General features: G+C 40.6%; 1 protein-coding gene across 3 annotated transcripts in view; it reads right to left on the bottom strand.

The window, feature by feature from the left end:
- The window catches only part of SWAP70 (switching B cell complex subunit SWAP70), a 41,645-nt gene that overhangs the window by 9,342 nt on the left and 10,684 nt on the right, over positions 1-21,619 (bottom strand). For 2 of the 3 annotated variants that reach the window (XM_069803826.1, XM_069803827.1), the window contains exons 3-7: positions 17,154-17,327; positions 7,111-7,338; positions 3,462-3,608; positions 3,085-3,193; positions 1,568-1,749 (exon numbers count right to left, since the gene is read on the bottom strand). In XM_069803826.1, the coding sequence (XP_069659927.1) occupies positions 1,568-1,749; positions 3,085-3,193; positions 3,462-3,608; positions 7,111-7,338; positions 17,154-17,327 (840 nt within the window). The remainder of the gene's footprint in view (positions 1-1,567; positions 1,750-3,084; positions 3,194-3,461; positions 3,609-7,110; positions 7,339-17,153; positions 17,328-21,619) is intronic. The other variant, XM_069803828.1, reaches the window with a different exon arrangement.

Below are 21,619 nucleotides of genomic sequence, written 5' to 3'. Positions count from 1 at the left end.
CATGTCAGAGACTAAATACTCTCCTTCAGAAGTCATTTTAATCCAGTCCACTTCAAAAGATGCTTCTTGTCACAACTCTCTTTAGTTTACCCATTGTCATTTCTACAAAACTCCCTGGAGCCTGTCAACATCGTACTGCTCCTTTGGGGGTGCTTTCATGTTATCTTCCCCCAAACTTTTTCTCAATAAAGTAAGCTCAACACTAACATCCAGCCCTATGATTTCTGTTAACGGGTATACTACTTACCAGTAACTTGCAGGTAACACAGGCTATCCTTTAAAGCATATTTTGCATTCTGAATCTTAAGCACATGGTAGAATATAGATGCTAAAATTAAATTTAAAAAATGGTTTTCCACTGTCAGACTCCATTTAAGGCAAACAGAATAATACCCACATCAGTACTGTCAGTGCAAGGTTATTAAAAAAAGACAAACTTCTCCTCATCACAAATTGTGACTTAATGACAAGACTTTTAAAAAGATACATTTTGGATTATTTTATTTGCTTTCTAGACTCATCACCTTTAACATGTTCTCACAATATTTATAACTTCGCCGCCATCCCCTGCCGCAATCATGAAAGATTTTCTGAGGGCTAAAATTAGTGTGTTTTTAATTTATGAAAACCTCAAGCAGTGATGCAGACAGGAAGTATATCTGGATACTAATCAAGTCTCTGTGGAGAACTATTGCAGAGGTACTAGTTGTTCCAAAGCACAAAGATCCATCAGCATGTTCAATCTACTGTTAAGAGTGTGCAGCCACAGCAAAGGCACCTTGGTGTCTCCTGCCAGTCATTAGATTTAGACTAAAAAGCTGTCTACAAGGAAAATAATGTATTCAACAAGTCTTCTGCTAATACTCAGAAATTTCTAAGTCCAATTCTCAGGCTTTTAGAAGTCAATCCAGCATTTACAAGGAACATACATTTAAACAGTTTATAAATGGTTGCTATGTGTCTCAGCTCTATAAATCTCTCCCAAACTACTCTAATAAAATTATGCCTATACCTACTCACGAAATCACTTGGCATCTTTGTAAATTAAATTTCTATCTCTGGAATAGTCTGCGTGAAGAGTTCCCCCACACATACAATTCACATAACAGAACTCTGGAAAACTACATAAGAAAATCTTAATGGAAAGCCCCAAGTTTGACAGACATGTCTGACAGAAAAAAAAACCAAAAAACCCACAAGTCACTGAAAATACTAGACTCTCCAGTCCCCAGACAGCATCCACACAGCTGGGGTTTTCTTTTACACTAGCTTTACAATACCCTCATAAGTACAGGGGACAGGGCCGGGCCACGTGAGTTACGCCGAGTGCGCTGAACAGTCCTTAGAAACCTGCTGCCGTCACTGCGAAGGCTTTACTGCAGGCTCAGCCAGCAGATCTACTTGCTTAGGGGGCTGACACCAACACAAGCTCACCTCCTCTGGAGGAGTTTGCTCAATGTATCTGAACACCTGAACAGGAAATTGATGCCTAATTATACTTCAAGAAGCCCAGCTCAACCACAGAGATGGAGCTTAAAGCTCGAAGGTCAGCAGCTCCCACTCCCACCTTTCGCACAGTCTCCAGTTCCTTCTGCTTGTTCTCATTAGCCGTTTGCAGTTCTTTCATCTGCCGCTCCAGCTCTTCTTGCTCAGCCAACAGCTTCTGGCGCAATTCTTTTCGTTTTTGGCGTGCTTCTTTGTGGGGTGGAGGGCTCCCTGCTCTCAACAGGTTTACAGTGGTCTGTATGGCTGGAAAGCAGTGTGTAAGACAAAGGGAGAGGAAGAGAACACCAGTGAAGGGCAATGCTAAACTTTCTGGATAGCCTTAGTGAATGAATACTAGTGGTGTTGTGTTGGTTGGGGGCGGGGGGGTGTGGCTAATATATTTTTAAATCAGAAATAACTGTTGTCAGTTCTCCTAATTCTCACCAGGTTACATGTCAACACAAACCAAAAGTGAAAGACACTTGGCTTTCAATATTGGTTGTGTGCCACAAAGATATGGTACGGCAATTCCAATGCATTATGTCAACTCCAATATTGATTTCTAACAGGCAGTGGACATAAAAGTCACTTGTATGCCTAGGTGAAAAAAAAAAAAACAAAAAACCAACCCAAAAACCAAACCCCAATGCTTCAAGATTTCTTACTACGTAGATTCAGTGACTCTAATCAAGCAGTAAGATGTTATCTAAAATATACATCACTTACTTCCCTAGAACCAACCTTAAACCCTTTATTCTTACTGATACTCCAAGGGAAAACTTTCTCCCAGTAAGAAAGTAGCTCTCATTCACTTATATTCAGCGAGGAAATATTCAGAGGGCAAAACTGAGGAGTGGCGGATGATTTTGATATTTTATTCACCTACTACAACTGAAAAAAGATCTCCTTTTGGAAGTAAGTAATCATTCGTCATACATTAGACTTTGGTGCAATTAAACACATGCTTTAGGTAAAGAGGGAAGTGCAAATGAAAGCACACAGCTCCAAATATTTAAATGCCGTACCTACTTCAATGGCATTGGCAACAGTGGGTTTGCACGGGCTTCTACCTAACTCCGCAAAAGATGCATGTAACTATCACTCAGCACATATCTGGGAAGGTCTCACAGAAGGAGTACCTTCACCGTGGGAAAAGAAAAGGAAGCCTCAATTCCCAGCCTTATCCTCAGCTCAGCAAACCATACTACCTCAAGCAAAACTGTAAAAGCAAAGCCAGTATTTTATGATGCTGAAATGAACAAGCTTTCACTTTCTCCTCAAAAGCAACAATTTACAATGTATTCCCCTTCCCTTCCCCATCCCTAGAAGTACAGCCAACATAGAAAACGCAAACAACGATAATATCCATTTCATTTTGGTTATGGCTGCCTAAATTGAGGCACATAAATGACAGAAACCAATTCCCCTTACATGGATCCTTAGTTCTTCCTGAGTCTCGGGCTCCTTAAAGATCCTTTTCATGTGCCCAAAACAGACACCAAAAATCACAAGACCAAGAATTTCAAATCTGCGTAAAGCATGGCTGTAAGACTTCAGCTTACCTTAACTTTCATGTAGCTAAGATTTTTGAAACCTCACCTTGAATCCACTCCTGCTTCTTCTTTTTATCAGAGGCACTGATCTCAAAGCTTTTATCAAGACATTTTATGAGAAAAAGGCATTTCTTTCCATCTTTGTCAGGCAAGGCCTAGAATGGGTAACAAAGGATTAGCCTTGCAAACACTGAAATCTAAGTTACGATGTCAAGCCCCACATATGCAGTCATCTGTTACAGAGCTACAAATAACAGTACTAAGAACCTCTATAAAAAGACTGTTTATGAACTGTTTATATAAAAAGTAAAAAAATTCTGTTAACGAAAGATATCAGGAGTCCATCCCGCACACGAAAAAGGATTAATTCTTATCTTTAGAGAAATTCATAGGTTTTGATGCTGGGTTGTTTTTTTTTTTTACCTCTACACAACAGTTGCCATCTAGTAGGATGTCTCCCTTCTTGTCCTTTAAATCTTCACTTACATAGTAGGAAATAATATTGGGTTTTAGCACAAACCATCGTTCCGTCCAATTTTTCCTTTTATGACCTTTTTTCAACATATAGCCCTGTAAAAAGCAACAGATCAGCTGAAATGCCTGGCCTCTGTTGAACCGCCTGGTCTTTTGGTTATGTGGCTCAAAGGCCCAATAGAGCACACAGAAAAGTTAGCTCAAGGCCCTAAATACTTCACCTACACACTTCCATTCCTAATACCAGCACACTGCTAATTGTTTAGCCCATGAGAAACTATTTGCTGTTCTTCCGTCCAGTTTTTAAGTAACTGGGTTATATGAAGAACTGAACAATAATTATTATGTCATTATCAAGTCATTATTATGACTCTTCGGTCCTCTTTAATGACCTTCACTATTTAATTTTCTTCAGTCAAGCAGAGACATTTGCCATCGCTAAGACTCACCTGTAATACTTTAATGACAGCTGTTATTAAAAATCAGTCCTGTGTGGATGCACACCCCAGTGACAGATGCGGGCCTGCACCTATGCACTGTAAACCAGGGACAAAGCAGAAGCACCTCTGTCCTGGGAATGGCTGCACCCTGGCAACACACTCATTTAGCTGCAGCCCATCGAAGAAGCGATCCCATATAGGAAACTTCAGTAAGTGTGTTAGAGAAACTGATAACAGAACCATACTCCTGGCACCTTTACTGGACTAGATACGGGAACACTGGTGAAGCCCAGATTTTCCCTTAAAGGAACAGAGTTGTACTTTGATTTAAATAATGCCAAGATTTCACTCATAGTATTTTATTTTTCTTGAAAGATGATCCACTCAACTTTCTATATGAGAAAAAACACTTGCAAGCCTTAACAAAACTATTTCAAAAGAAGGAAGAGAAGCCCCTACTTTGTCACTGAGCTTTATACAAATAAAAGAATAAAAATTATAATCTTCTGTAATGACAATAAATAGGGCTGGTATCATGACCAAATCATCCAAGTTTGTCTCTATGGAATATTAACATATCTAAAATATAAGCAGCAATACTAAGTGCAGTTATATTTGTAACCCTGTTATACATTATCCAGGGTGGCTACAGCAATTTAAAAACCATCTCATGGAGAAGAGGGTGCACAGGGAATGATATAATAATTGGTCATTCTTTCAGGCGTTTGATTTTTAGTGGTCTTATCAGGGGTGCTGCTGTGACCTAGTCAGTTTTTAATCTAGACTTTCAAAATTTGCTACTATTTCAGCTATATCTGCCATTTCTGAAACCATATTCCCCAATTACTTACGTACTTTTGTCTGACTCCTAACTTTGGAAAAAAGTCAAATCACAGATGAAACTAAACCACCTACATCAACATAGCTATGAACAAGCCATGCAGAAAGCACTGTACTCAAAGTATTCCAGATCAAGAGGATTGAAAAGTTGGAAAGGAGACCAAGGAACATTTTTCTGTAATGCCTTTTAGCTATAGCAATTTTGGATACAAGCAAACAAACAAATGTGCTGTAGCATATTTAAGTCAAAGGCATCTTTCTGTACAGGTCTGACAGGGAAAATTCCAGGACAGTTGGAAAAGCTCTTTTGTTTATAAAAAAACAAACAAAAAAGAAACAACCCACACACATTATCTGTGCTCAGCTTTTCTAGCCAGTTAAACATGGCCAGAGCCAAGGCCATGCCTATTCCCTTGTGCTATCCCACCCCCTTGCTCCAAAACAGGAATGTGCAGAAAAACAGCTTTGTTTGCCACCTCCATACTCACGTCTGAGGTCTGGGTGGTCGCAAAGGTGTGTGAAGGACTCCCACAGCTTCACTCTTTCATGCCTTGCACAGTTTAAGTCATAACCAGGTGTTTTTCCCCTTCCTGACATACTAAATTTGTTTCCAAAGCCAAGTCAGACTGATATGTTCCCCTCAAATTTCTGCAAAATCTTTATCTATTATTTCTGTGCATCAGCTGCTTCTCATCTTTGAAGAGCCCACTGACAGTTCCTGGGGATCTTTTCACACACTATCACATGAAGGACACGTCTTTCAGAAAACTAAATATCACAAATTTAATCATCACTGCTACCAGCCATAAGTCTTGGAGATCCAGGATAACTGTACAGTAAAAAGGGTAGTATGAGACTTGGCTATGATACAGTATGTCATTAATTAATACCGGGAAGTAATCACATACTGCAATAAACAGGACAATTCCGTGAATCAACAAGGTATCATGGTACAAGCTGTGACCAAACCAGACCTCTGTAAGTCACAAGGGGAACTCCATTCTCCATGAGGCTGGTGACTGTCCAGGAGGCGCTGGGCCAGATCTTGACACAAGCTATTTTTAAGTGTCAAGGAACCATTCAGAAGCACTCAGACATCCTTGAGAAAGAGGCCCAGCCACCAAGAGAGGAAAGAAAGGAGACAGTAAAAAAAAAAAAAAAAAAAAAAAGGGGGGGGGTGCGGGGAGGAGAGAGACACAATGCAGTATCAAAACTGAAAAGAAATCTGATTTCCTCACAAGTTTCAAGTGGAAGGACTGACCTGACACTAGTTATTTTATTTTCATGGTATTAAATAGCAGAATGACTTCATTTTGCCCTCAACTGACTGTGTGCGTCCCCAGCCCTCACCTCCAACAGGCAACCAGCAGTTAACAAAAATAGACTTTTACATTGTTCTGTGGATATTCTGAAAGAATTTCCTGTGCCAAGACCTTCTGATGATTTCTTCAGAACAGCTTAGGAAAGCCTGCCAAGAAAGCCTTTGTTTCTCTCCTCGCCAAGAAATCAAAGATGAAAAAAATTCTCTGTCAGGTAAAAGTAATTTTTAAATAGCTCTCTAGGTAAGCTCTGCTGTGACCACTCAGGTCCCCGTGATATTTATACTTCCCATGAAAGAAATGCAGTTTTAAAGCCGTTCCTAAACCAATAATCCAGCAATCTGAAGAAACTGAAGATTGACAGAAGTTTGCTAAGAATATAAAGGCCTTCTTGTGTTTGAGTACAGGTAAATAAGTTGTCGGTCACGTAGCCTGCTAAGCAGCAGAAGAAGGGAGAGCGCTCTGGAGCTCTTCTACACCTTTTTGCCTGGTTGAAGTGGGGCAACTTAGAAGCAGACCTTTCAGCTGGGGCAGTACCTTTGTCCAGACCCCCTTGTCTGAGTACAGAGGTTATCATCAGCACAACTTATATTTGCTACAATGTAACTGAAACTAGAAAAAAGCATTTTCAAAGATTGAAGAGTTGTCACCAGTTTAAGAACTGACAGTGCGTTGCAGCTAGTCTGTCAGCTAACAAGGAGTTGATACTACTATAACAAAGGCTGTATTCCAAGTCAGAGCACACTTCTACTTTCTAAAAACCACACTCTCCCAACAAGCAACTCATTCATAATACTGCAACAATTACAACAATCTGAACAGCAGCACAATTTCTCTTTTCTAAAAATAAGCTCATATTAAAGAACCCTTATAAGTAATTTACCTAACCTTGCCCTGCTCATTATCCATCAGGTAAAGAAATTTCAGTAAAAGTTGAACATTTTCTAATTATCCAATAAACTGTTCTACTTTAAAACATTAGTTCTCTGCCATTCTTACCTGTTTGAGTACATCTAATATGAGCTCATTAAAGACTTCATTGATTGCCATGGACACTGTCTGTCGGTCCATCCCTTTACTAAATTGCCCACTTCCAATGAGATCAATCAGCTCCCATGCAGAAAGACCTTCTCGACTGGTGTTCAGAGCGATCTTATAATGGTCAAACTGCTCTTGCTGCCAGCCTGCTCCCATTGCTTCGGTGAGTTTTTTAAGTAAATATTCAATCTGTACAGAAATACAAACAGAAATTAATCATTTGCAGCAGGCATGGAAATCAAGTGTTTCAGAGCTGTTAACTAAGCTTCTCTACAGACTGTCATTACAGTTAGATTCCTAAGTTCACATGTAGGCCCCTAAACGTAGGTGGTTTAATTAGAAAGATTTTAGGCTCCCGACTCCATTGACCTCTTGACTGCCGAGCCCATCCCGCAGCTACTCTCTTCATAGTAAAGAAACAAAGAATTGAACTGGACAGCCTCTTTCAGTATTTCAGATTCCTATGGAACACATGGGACCTTCCCTGCAACAGCTTCCAAACCACGATGACTGAAGTGTGAGAAACCATGAAGTTTCAAAAAGTAATCTTGTAAGATAAAAAGCAAACAAATTAGAAAAAATAAGAAAAGACAAGAGTTTGGACAAGAAGTGAAATGAAAAAGTACCAAGTTATGATCACCTATCTTAGTCTTCACCTGACCCCTCTTCTCCAGCTCTCAAGCACTCCACCGCTGGACACAATCTTGGCAGATGTATCAAGAGAAGTAAAAGAACAAATTCTTCACATCCACATTTATTGTTTCCAAAATAAACTCTCCTTTTCCTTTAATCTTTCATCATTCTGTAAGGATTACCAGACACAGGGCAATAACACTAATAACACTAGTAAAAATAAACACAAGAATGAAAGAGGGAAAGAAGCCTGGGTTTCTTCTTTTGTCTGTTTTTTTTAATGTTGTTTTTAACCTCATCACTGTTAGCTCTTTAAACAGTGCAGTATTCTAAACTAAGCCCATCTACAGCTTTGAGCACATGTAAAACGCTTTTAATGACTCTTTAAACAAAATAATTGGAGAGAGCTGTCCTACAAAGACCTCTACACAATAAAGTAAAAGCCATGCTCCTAAGTTTCTGTGACTGAAGTCACAGGATACCAATTACAGCATTTAACCCAGTTTTGAAGACAGACCAAGCGAATGTGGCCTTCTGCTATTTTGAGTAAGGCTCACTGCATGTCCTTGCCAGCTTTGCAGGGGACGAGACTGCCTTCGACAACCAGCCAAGGCAGACAGCAAAGCCGCCAGCACCCTCCCTAAGGGGGAAGCCTGGGGAGAGGGTGCTCAGTACCCCCGCACCGGACCGCCCTCCTGCACCAGCCCACCGCAGGGACGGGGCAGCACCAGCTCTCCCAAGGGCTGGCCTTTCTCTGCAGCCACCACAAAGCCAGCACAGACCCACCTCCCAGTAGGTCGGTCCACAAAGCTGCAGGCGAGGACTCATCCTGGCTGCCCTGCTTCTCGACAGGCATGCGGGATGCGACAGGGTGGGAGCTGCACGCTGCCCCGTGGAGGTGGGGGGGAAAGAAACACCATCCTTTCGGGTTCTCCCTGTGCACGTGGAAGTGACATGGATTTCCTTAAGTGCTGCTTCTCTGAAGCTTAGTCCTTCAGGACAGTCTGCTCCACTTTCAGTTTACCTACTTTAGGTGTGGTTTTGGAAACACTAGCTAAGCAGCTCAGGAGTCTGAATCCCATTATCAAAACTGACCAAGGTGTACAGTGTGAACGCGCCTCATTGAAAAGTGGTGGAAATCAAATGATTTCTAGGACTTCATTTTTCTAAACATCAATGCTGTTTTGCCTCTCCGGCAAAACAGAGGTTTGTGCCTCCACACTGCTTGAAAACGCAATGTAATTTCTCCTACAGGTAAGAAAAACCCTGGCTGAGAGCGCCAAAGGATGTTTCACCGCAGAATAAATTAACTTTTCAGCTACACCTCAGAGTCACCTTTCAGCTGGTCTAATAGGCTTTTGAGCTCCCAGCAGCGTCTACCTAAGAGATTTGCAAGTACAAAGAAGTAAAGAGGTGGTTTTTCCCCAAAACATTTCACTACAAGGACTCCCAGGCCCCAAGGTTTTGATGCAGCACATACCAATTTTGTGGCCGCTGCTTCTCTCTCTTGCAACAGGTACAGGCAAATCCCTTCCTTTCCCTCACATCTATGATCAAGAAACACACAAGTGTGTAACTGAACACACTCGTCTGGCAATGCAGTAAATTACCAAATTCATCCTACAGATGGGTGGGCTTTTCTTCTTATTTCAGCTCAGTAACTGCTCTTAGTCTTACAGCCCCTACTCCAGTAGCACATGGACTAACACTACAGCAAAATGGAAGAAGCTACTTAAAGCTGCTGCACTGTCTAGAGGAAAGTTCCTGCTCTGTCGAATGCGCAGGAAGCACATAAGATGTGGCTCTCGTATCCTCCTCGTCAAGATCGTCTTAGGAGAAGACAGGCTAGCCAGGCACAGCGTACACCTCCAGGGTGGGTACAGAAGTTGTAAAGAGCATTGCTTTTCCTTTCAGCTTCACCAAGCAAGACATTTAAGTACTTTTAGCTCCTCGTGCCATTCTTACTAGCAAAGATATGATCTGAACGGAGGCCTCTGCAAAAGTGGCATTCAACCTGTAGACAGGTGCAGCTAACACAGGGTACAAGGTTTATGGCAGTCAGCAAAGACGACTTTCAGCTCTGTGCTGTGCCCGTCCGCCATCTGAGGTGCGCAGCCCCCAGGGAGGGCACACCTGCACAGCCGCCTCGCCCCCTCCACGCAGGCGCTGCGGCGCCCGGGCTCCGCCGTGCGACGTTCACCGCTGCTCATATTCAGACTATTCACCAGAACAAGTCACAAAACTGTGGTTCCACACACAGCGCTGAATCACTGAAGTTAATACACTCACATGACAGCAAGGAAATTTTAGCATGCCCTCCCAAGCAGCCAACATATAACTTTTACTAGATTTCTGTAAAATTCAGTAACCAATTCCTTTAAAAATCTTTAAAATATGCTTTGCTGATTTTCACTCTCCAAAATCCTTAAGTTAAAAAACTAATCCAAGGCTTTTGAGCATCAACTACCATAAATCCTCAGCATTCAGTTAAAGGCAGGAAGCAGCTTACTTCCTACTCCAGACAAGTTTTACAGAAAAAAACAACCCAAGAAAGCCCTTCACAGCATGCAAGAACAGTAGCACTGTAAGCTTGTTTCAGAACAAACCCCCTAAAACCTGGATTTGATGAGCTGAAATGAACTCTGGCATCAATGCAGGAGTAACTTTTTTCCCTGTGTTCAAAATATATTCTGCCACTCAGCTCCATCCCTCCGAGCAGCATCAGTTCTGAACTACAATCCTGTACTTTGGCTGAAAGGAAAGCTAGAATAACTGAGGCTTAATTAGGTAGATAATATACCTGTCAAAATGATAGACAGTAATTAAAAAAAAAAAAATCATTAAAACTTAACGAACTCTAACTTTAAAATGTATTGTTCCAAGTTTTCACAACCTATTACACTGCTTGAGGCATGCAGCTCTCAAATTCCTTTGGTTAATTATCTCAGAGTACTAGGACTCACTTGCAGACAAAGGGACACACACAAAAAAATCATACCTGAATAGATTTTTTCACTTTCTTTGCTCAAGCTATATGTTTTGTTCATATGTCAAGCTAATGGTCTGGAAAAGAAGCAATGCAAAACTCTTGGCTAGTAATTAATGCACTAAAAATAAGTCAACATATCCTTTCCTTTAATGTCATTTGTACACATTTTATCTTATTTTATTAGAACAGATTTAAACATTTAGGTCTGCTAACCCCCATCTACAAGTCACTAACATGACCAAAAAAATCCTATAATCCTATTAAGGTACATAAAATATCTCATTATTTTAAAATACATTAACTCTTCTTAACCAAAAAAGGATCTGTGCATATTACAATTTAATTTCTAAAATAAAAAAAATTCAAGCTTTATCTTGCATTCAGAGAAGTGCATGGCTAACCAAACTCCCCAGAAAAATTTTATCTAACATTTCTGCTCAATTACAACACTGAAAGTTGTGGTGGGGTATAAATGTGGAACAGTGAGAGGTAAATACAAAGAAATAAGTTGGATCAGTGTGGAAGCAAATAAGAGACCATTCATTATGTGCTCAAATGAGGAACCTCTGAGACCAAACGACATTTCCCCTCCTCCACAAAGAGACATGTCAACTCAGCAAATAACTGACAAATTAAGTCTACTGGCTTAAACATAACCTCCTCTTGTGGCTAAAAAGTAGAGTGTTGAAAAGCAAATGGGAGCAATGTTTGCTGCTATTCTGACTGGACCTTACTTTCAGATATGGATGTAAAAACACGGCAGGGTTGCTAACGTTACACATACACCAGTATGGACCAACTGGCTCCACAGTATGAAAAACAGCTTCCATCTCAAATCAACAGAAACTTTTCAGTCAGAATTTTACCAAGAGAAAGCAAAAAAAATATAAAGAACAGAGGCCCTTTAACATGAGCTATGCAGCCTGTTTGGTATCTCCTTTCAGAGGGCACTTTCTTTTCCCATGTTTCAATACCTATTTGTTTTTCTTTTCCAGGTATTCCTGGCACTGTCCTCCATGGGGAATGAAGTATCATAGATGTTTCACATTTTTCTGATATACAAGTGGGTGTCTCAGAAGATGAAAAATGAAAAATAATGTTAAGGAGGCCTTCATGCCCAGCAGAGCACAGCAGACAAGGCTATTCTAGTTCATACTATTCAAATAAGGTCTGTGGTATTAACAGAGCAGATGTAAAAAAGTCTATTCACATTGTACAAAATTCTGTGGAAGCACAGGTTACTAGGCAAGAGACATAAAAGCAATCATATCCCCTTCCACAGTCATCATCAATTCCTTTTTTGCATCCCAGCAGAACACCACTTACTTTGAAGTCAAATATTTGTTTCTTCCCTTCCACCAATAGAACTGTGTTCATTTTTAAATTGCATTAGCATTTAGTAGTATAATAAAGGTCAACTCAAAACACAGTGTAATGTATAAACATGTAAATCCCAAGGACAACCTGCTGCATAAGCTGAAAACTGTCTTATTTTTTGCAGCAATCAAGGAAAAGAGTAGCAAAATGGGAAGAACTGATGCAAGTCATGACTAAAAATCTTTCTAACCATCATCATCAACTTGTAGAGATCATGGGTCAATTAAAAACCCGCACAAGCAGCTTTCATCCTAGTTGTATCAGTTTTGATTTTATTTCTGAATGGCCAAGGTTCAACTCCCAGTATTTCATTCACTGTAGCAGTTTCTGATACTAGAATGCAGAACAAGTAAGCAAACATAGTAACAAAAAAAACCTTTTTCTGCAAGAAATGCCACCACAAGAATCACCACTGGACAGCTTCAGACTCTCACCTCCTCAGTCTAAAACAAATCACCTCATTTTCAAATGCACAGAAAGCCACACAAGGTTTGAACCCTCTTTGTCCTAACTAGGAGAATTAGAAATGCCACATGTTGATACAGTTGAAGTCTAGAGGACAAGCAAAAAATAACTGTACAAATCATCTTTCTTCAAGAAGCCAGGCTTAAAAAGCAAAGACAGCAAATACATTTGACTTACTTAAAACAAGTCAACGTGAACACTAGATTACAACACACAGAGTACAGAGCTTGCAGCATACGTATCTGTGAGTTTCACCATTAAGGATGGCCCAGAAACACAGCTAACCACATACCACAGCTTTCAGGCGATAAAGCATTCCCAAGGCTGCAGTCACATGTCCAGAAATAAGAAAGGGGAAGTGTTTGGAAACTTTTTTATAAAACAGAAAACATCTGGTTAAACAATACCAAGGCACACAAGTGAGTCTGTAACAACTAAGAAGTCAGTTGTAAGGAAAGCTCATGACAGACTAGAAATAGTTCTCCTCTTATGGCTACAGTTCTCTCCACCTTTCTTCCCTTTATTTTATCCTTCTCATGGAAGGGGTAATGCCTGTGAGAGCTGAAGGAAAGACACACTTGGATGTCTGCATCTCATATGATCTAGTAGAACAGACCAGCTGCGGGGAGGGGAAGGAGCTCCCACCCGGCCCCCCGCTTTCCGGGCGCATTAGCAGTATAGCTCCTTGGTAAAGCTCTGCCCCTGCACCGGGGGCAATTCGGCTGTTAGCCGAGAATTGTATTAATTCTGAAAGCTGGCCATCAGGACTAATTTTAACTAGAGCAGACCAAATACAGCATTTTCCTCCAGTCCATCTGTATCTTTTTGAAATACCACATTTACCCAGTTCACAGAATAGCATACCAAGGCTTCTCACTTGAAAGGGGAGGGAGCCTTCAGATTTGATACCATTCTGCATTTTCCTGGGATATGAGCACCTTTGCAAAATAGACATTCACGGATCTCTGCTCCTTTCCAACTCTCCTAACTGCTCTCAGCTGCCCACCAGTAGCCAGCAGAAGCAACACTGGAGCCCAAGGCCGTTACCAGCTGAGTCCCAGTGCCCAGCACAGCCGCCAGCTCCCGTCTCTCTGTGACTTCTCCCCATAACAGAAGGATCCTCTCAAGCTTGAAGTCACATCCCAAAAGCGCACACCCCAACCAAAGCCCTTCCCCACGCTGGACTTTACTAACCTTATTTCCCTCAAGTGCAGGGCTGCCATCTCTCTTTCCACAGCAGGTGAGGAGCGCGGGCCAGACTCTGCCTCTGGCTTTCTGTCCGGCCTCTGCTAAACAAGCAACTTCTGGCCCTTTTGTCACCCCTCTACTGCTTTCAAATTCCCTCTTTGTAACTGCTTTCCTCACTTTGCTCTTTCTAAAGCTTTCCTCAGCCTGCATCTCTGAAACCTTTCCAGAGCAGCCTGTTTTCCCTTCTCTGGTTGAGCTGCAGCTGTTCCCAATTTGCTGCCTGTTCAACACCTGGGCAGGGAATCAAGACTTAACATTTTGCAGATGGGGGTAACAGCCCCACCACTATTAGCTGTCTAATATGAAAGACCTAGCACAGCAGCACTAGTCCAAAAGTACACAATACGGGCAAGAAGGAAGGACAGCAGCCTCAGTCTTTAGTCAGTGCAGCGCAAAGGTGAAACTGCACGCAAGCAGGAGAATTTTCCAGATATGAAATTGTTCAAATGAGTGCAGAAACCACTTACCTCATTAAAAAAAAAAAAAAAAAAAAAAATCAGACCCCCAAGCAGGTCTCAAAGAGCAGCTCCTCCAAGGAGGAGGAAAAGGCATCCTCATGGCCACATGAAGTTGTATCAACACATACACTGGAAACCTAAGACATTCTCTCTATTTAATCTTCCCATCCACAAGATGGGATACAAAAAATCTTCAAGGGATCACCCTTCCAACCTGAAAGTAAGAGGCAAGTTTCCTAGTTACTTATAAAGGGGAAACAAAATCTCTGAAACCCAAAAGCCTATGAGGTGGAAGGGAGGGAGGAGGGGAAACAGCTGGATCCCACACAAAGGACTCCAAGCCAGAAACTGCAGTAAATTCTGTGTCGCAATATTCTCAGCCAGCAATAAGAGCAACAGACAGGGAGGGAAGGAAAGCTTGCTCCCTGGCTGGGAAGCTATAGTCACGTGAGAGATTTACATTGCTCTCACCAAAACATAAACATCACAGAACAGTGATGCTTCCATCGCCCTCTCCTCTGTTCTTCACTTTGCAAAAATCCCCTCACTTTATACATGATGTGCAAGCCATTTTGTAATTAAATGAAAGGATGCAATATAAAGTGGTGAAGACTAAATATATAACCATGCTTTATTATGAACTCAAGAGGCCTGAAAAGTAAATGGAAAGAAAAATATCTTTGCTAGGTACCAGTATCATTTTTCAATAATACTGAAAAGCGTTATTTTCAGGTAGAAATTCTCAGCACTAAGACAGCAACTATGAGTTTGTACAAAAAAATACTTTGCAAATCTGGAGTTTAGATTTAACTTTAAAAAAGCCAGACACAAAAACTTAAAAGGCAGGTATGGAAGGTCACACAGAGAAGAAGTAAAACTGACTGAAATTGTAACTTTGCACCTTTACTTTTGGAATTTTGTGTAAAAGGGTAAATGAACAAATGTGGAATTTTCCAGAAGCACAGAGAACCCGAGGAGGATGAATGCAAACCAGAAAGGAGGGCGTTACACAGACAGCATTCCTCCACCGGCTGATTACATTACCTGTGTGGTCTAAGGCAAAAGGTCAGAGTGAATACAGGCATTGTATATGATAAGAACAGAGCAGCCTTTCTTTGTCGGGCTCTATAAGCTTTCTTTAAACAGTATTGCACAATTTAAATGTTGCCATAATCAAGGAGATGCAGACACAGACCCACCCTAAGAACTTTAAAAATAATCCAAGTAGAAGAGCAACACAGGTTAACCCTGGACATTAAGGATGGGAAGGAAAGCGAACAGCAGCAGCTATGAAGTACGGAAAACTTCTTTTGGGCTCAGAGCCAACTCTGCAGCTCGTCTGCCAACAAATGGACACGTTGCCATTACCCAGCATCAGCTACAGAAGGCAGCATGAATCTGGGGGCTTGGTTGGTGGAGGGGGAGCAAGTGAGCAATGCTGATGTCCCAGAGCTGGCAGGTCTGAAGCTTTTAACCATGCCAACAAATAAGGAGATGTGAAATACCTACCTTCAGGTAAGCCAGGCTGTGCAGTGGGGAACACAATGACAAACCAGAGATGTGGATTTGTGTCCCAGTTTTGACATTTATTAGTGGCTCTGACATTCTACCAAAGCCAAATCTGGCACCGTTAAGAAAGGAGCTATCTTAGGTCCTCCTCCTTATAACTAGGATCCCTGTCTCCCAGAACTGACAGAAAAAACGGGAAAGCAAGCAAGAATACCGTCTCATTTCCCATGGGAATAGAGCATGCCAGGTAGGGCCCTGTCATCACCAGTCTGGCAAAATCAGAAACATTGTACAGATTGAAAGTCTCCTGCTCAATGGCGAGAGAGAAAGCAAAACCAAGCAGTTTATTTTGATAGGGGAGTTATCTGTACTTTATGGTTTGGCACAACAGCTTGGAGTCCAACAGTTATGTGACAGTGGCATGTAAATCAGACTGTTCTGATCCCTCACTGTTAACAATTTGCAAGTATTTATTAACCAGTGTTCCAGCACTGAACTGCAAACCACTGGGATTTCTGTATATAGTTTTGCAAGAGATTATTTATGCCTACAGTTCTGATCTTTCTGCTTCTTCCCTCGCCCCTCCCCAAGGGGAGAATAGCAGAGATACCAAAATCTTGCTTTAGGGTTAAAATACCTATTTGAGCGTTGCCCATACTTGTTCATGAACTTCAAGTATAGAGATCTCTCTGGTATTATTCCTTCAACCATTTCAAGCAAGAGTGTTCAGGTGGTGGCTGCTTTTGATCAGACACAGACATCATCAGAAAAGTTCATACTTCTCCTTTTCATCAGGAGGGTGACATGAGACTGAAGACTCATGTTGCAAGTCACGGTAACACAGAGCAGAGGGAAGAATTTTTTTTCAGAATCACACTGATGTACTACTGTGCAAAATTTTAATTCCATAAGCAAGTGCAGTGATTAAAGATCACATACATGCACTACTCATGAGTGAAGTGAGAACCTCAACAGCTCCAAATGCTGGTACTGGAGCTAGTCTCCCCAGCACCAGTCAGTCCTCACAAAAAGCAAAATAGGCTGTTTACTGGGATGCAAGCAGCAGGTCCCATTTAATCCAGGCTGTTTAAATGACAGACACGCACAGCCATCAATATCTAAAGTATCCTGTGGGAATCCCCGCATATGCACCCTGGAAGACAAAGAAAAGCACCCAAGGCCTTACATTATTAAAGGAGGGGAATAAAATTTTTATACTAAATAATTATTTTATCTTAAATCTCTAGAGAGTAGCAAACATTAACATAGTTCAACTGGGACATTAAGCAAACTGGTGTTAAACAGCTTAAGTTTTTGTTTCTTACCTCCTCAGGTACAATGATTAAAGGGTATTTGTCCTCTGATAAGAAGTTAAAAATAACCCACACTTTAAATGCATCTTCATCACTGATCAGCAAAGGACTTCTAGAGAGGTTCTTTTTAGCACAGAGAGTCCAGCACATCCTATTGAATTCAACTTTGTCAAAGTTTCCTTGAACCTAAAGTGAAGAAATTGAACAAAAAAAATTAATATGCACAAATGGCACAGAATAACAGACAGACAAAGTTTAACAGGCTAAGTCACACAAAAAGCACAGAGAAAATTCTAGTTTGCAAGAAATGCCAAGGCCCCAAAAGAACACCATAGCAACCTAGACTGATTTCCTGCATGGGGTCAACTAAGGAATTTCTTCCGGCAAAATCTACATCCAACCTCCAATTTCTGGTGAAGTTAATAACACCCTGACTTCATGTGAGGAGGCTACACTGCATTCTGTGTTTCCCCTAGCACATTAGCTTCAGCTTCCAAACCATCTTCATAACTGTCTCAGTTCCAGCTGCCTGCCCTTCTGTTGCACTGCGTTACTGAGATTTTATATAGCAAATTTGGAAGCCAATATAGCCAAAACTACACGTGGATATGCTAAAAGCGATATTGGAACAACAGCTGGGAAATACCTTTAATATGTTTTTCTCCTTCATGTTACTCAAATGTAACTCTTGTAGGATATTCATAAACATGTAATCATTTTTTTCTCGAACGCTAATCCACTTAAAACCTTTCCTTTTTCTCAGATTTGCAAATCTTCACCTTACTGATAAAAAAATTCCTCTTGTTTTCATTATCCTTTATCATACCTAGCAACTGTACATACCCATCTGTGAATTATTTACATATGCAAAAGCTTTCATTTCCTCTATTTTCTTTTTAAACCCTCATTTATGTTAGAGATTAAATCTATTTATCTCCCTACAGCTTAGCAATGCTATTTCTTTGCCAACATGTAACTGATAAAGGCATGTTCTGCACCGCAATGGAAGTCCAGAGAGATTTCAGAAGGCAAGCCTAAGAAACAGGTTCTTGTACCTCTGGCGGTAACACCACCAGTAATGTTCAGCGACGTTTTCTTAATGACAGGCCAAACCATGCATCTTCAAGGACACCACTGCAAACTGTATGATTTCCTATCCAGTCTGGTAAGTGGTCAAATACAGTGGAGGGTGAGCCACAGTGGCTAAGTCAAAGATAGACTAAGGAAGCGAACTGGTGTGGGTGGAGGAAAAAAAAAAAAAAAAAAAAAAAAAAGCAGCACTTTACAGTACAGTTTCCAGGACTAAAAGTGAGACTATGAAAGAAAGCCATAGAGTTTGCATGCTTGCAGAGCGGGCCACCAATGTAAGTGATGATGCAAGGCTACAGCTGTCCTTTGAAGCAGATGGAAGCTGTAGGAGCTATCGCTGCTATAGCCACAAGCTCAGCATCCTGGTTGTTCGCACAAGAAACATGGGTCTTAAATGAAACACCAGCTAAGCGAACGAACACCCTTTGGAAGAAGGGCTAGAAGCCAGGTTTCCTTCTTCCTTCAACGTGCCAGCGCCTCATCCCTTGGCTACTTTTGCCTGTGTTTTTTCCTGTCTGTCCTCCCTGCCCAGCGAAGCTTGACTTCTTGTGTAAAACAGCTTCACCCACCCAGATGATGAGCAATTCCACCTTGGAAATGTCCTAACGGTTACTCCCCAGGAAGATGCCACCAGGGTAGGAAATCTCCTTTCCTATAGCCACCGCCTGGCAAGCGCTCTAAGCACAACAAACAAGGTGGGTTGCTCTACGAGCAGCTCGTGTTTTAAAGCACAGCAGCAATCAACGACCACAGGGAGACGGGTGGAGGAAGGCACGGGCCCTGCCCGGGGTAAAGGAAAATTTTCATGGCTTCTGCTCACGTAGCAAAGTTGGACTGCATGCGCCTCAGAAACTTGTGTCAAAACCCAAGTCACCTACAGCATGTTACTGCCACCAGGGTTAGGCAGCAGCCAAGCAGGAGGTTTCAGGGCCATTTTGCCGCAGGGGACTAGGTTGTGCTGTGCCAGCAGTCCCACTTTAGACGTAAAAGTCCTTTTTCCAGAATCCAGACTTGATTCTGAAATGGACTTCATGGGGCCCACATGTCATCCAGAGCAGAGACACTGTTTAGGAATTATTCAGGAACAATAATCAGATGAGCACACAGGCTCCAGCTTTCCAAAATAACTCTGATTCACATCTTTGGGGTTTTTTTTCCTAAATTATCAGGCTGGCTGTTAAATAAAGGATATAATCACAAAATTGCTTTTCTGGGGATATTGGGAGTTGGGGATGGAACTAAATAGTTCTCTTTAATGAAGAACAAAAATTTCCCTCAGCAATTTCATGTAGCAATGCCAACTATTCCTGATACCTATGTTCTACAAGTACATCTGCATGGTGTGGGAGGGGAAGGAAGGTGAAAATCCCGCTAAATCCAAATTGCTTTAGAGCTAACTCCATGCTACAAAAGTCTTGGTTGTGCTACTTCGGCTTCCTTGCCTGGCAACACTCCACTGTAGGTTGCTACCTAATAATGAATAATCTCTCTGGATTTATGACAGATCATTTCTAAGCATAGTTTCAAAAATTAAAAATATTTGAATAGTTTCTAAAGTTATAGTTGAACTTACTTGCAAAAGTACTTCTAACTTAGTTTAACTGTAAAAGTAGAAATTTTTCAAACAGGAGGAACAGATGGTAAAAAAACTCAGTCATAAACCCATATACACATTGCTTTTTCATGACATGAACAAAACACATATTTATAAAATAGATTGGGTCAGGCTACCCTGGTATTTAAATCTAAAGAGAATTCCCCCAAACTTCTTTAATTACAGTGAGACTCTACTATGAATCCTAAACTGAAATCATCTTGAAGTGAAACTAAAACAAGAAATTTATGACACTCTGCTGAGAAACCAGTATTTTAGTTCTACTTGGCCAGAATACTCATCCTGCTTGCAACCTGTGTGAATATCACACAATTCCATTGCTTAATTAATTAATAAATCCTTGTACAAGAGATTTTTCCTGTGCACTACTACATGCTTTTAACTGTACTTCATAATTTATACAAATTATTTGAAGTCACGATTTCATTTGGAAACTTCTACACTACTCCATACTATTAACTCTACAGCAACTATTACTTTTATTTGTGAATCTGTCCAAATGATGAAACATGCAAATGAACTGACCCCTCCAACCTTAAAACCGCTTAAACTCATAGAGGTAAAAACATGTTCTATGAAAGACACCTACCTTCCCTTTCTAAGAAGTTTCACAAAATAATCAAAAGAAAAATGCAGCAAACCCCATAGAATTTTCTAGATCTTTTTTTTCTACTAATATGCAAAATATAATTTAACATCACCACTATCTTACCAAATAACTCTAAAAAAAAAAAGGAAATACAGAAATTATTTGTTTGAAGTACCAGTGAACAGATCAGTTCCAAAAATATAACAAGCATCGGTAGTGTAACTAACATTCACTAAGTTGTCTGGAAGATGAGATAACCTATGGTTTAAGAACAACGTCCTTCTTTGTCTCCCCCCATTATGACTCTTCTCTGCTATAAATAAGGCATGTTGTAAAATACCGCCATCACCATCATTGAAAAGCAAATATTTTCAATTGGTATTAAAAGACATACATTGTAAATAATGGAACATGCTAAAATATGGTTATGAAACCAAGTAAAACAAATTACGAAGACATTATATTGGCAAGTGACAGCTCCCTCCCGAAAGGGACACTTACAGAACAAGAATAAATTTTGTTTCAGATGCAAGAAAATCCTAGATACATCTATCTGCTAAGTAACATGCAGCACAATACCAGAAATCATCAACTAGGCAATACTAATTATTCAAACTGTTTATTCAAATTCCCTATTTGGATAAAGGAAATTAGTTGCAACCAATTTGCCTCATTAAACTACCAGCTTGTGCCTTTCTTGATGATTCCTTGGTTCTATATAAAGAGGCTTTACTGCAGGGTACCACAGGGTAAGCCAGCACTAAAAAGTATAAACAGCTGCAACTGCATTTAAGAATACAACAGAAGTTATTTCAAAAGGTTACAAAGTCCTCTCAATAAAATTATAAGTCACAGTTACACATCTGTTTTAAAAGAAATCTAAGGATTCATTCTTTAAATATTTTACTGATGTTTTAAAGCAAAGTATCTTGAGATCAAAAAAACCTATCTTGAGCAGGTTGCTCTTGCTCAAATCAATTAATTCACCAGAAGATGTATGGCTGGAAACTGAGAGATCTTCCTCTGTATTTTGGGGTGTAAAGCACCAGTCCTTCTTTAGGAACTTTACTTACTAGCATAAATTAATAGCATTTGTTCTACAATCACCCCATCTAAAAGAACAGATTACGCCTTGGAAGAATGAAAAAAAGAAGGGGCTTCTTGTTTGCTTTTTTTGCTTGTTTG

The sequence above is a fragment of the Haliaeetus albicilla genome, chromosome 16, assembly GCF_947461875.1.
Source record: "Haliaeetus albicilla chromosome 16, bHalAlb1.1, whole genome shotgun sequence".
Classification (NCBI taxonomy): Eukaryota; Metazoa; Chordata; class Aves; order Accipitriformes; family Accipitridae; genus Haliaeetus; species Haliaeetus albicilla.
Note: the sequence above shows the minus strand (reverse complement) of the source record. Positions and strands in the feature narration are given on the sequence as shown.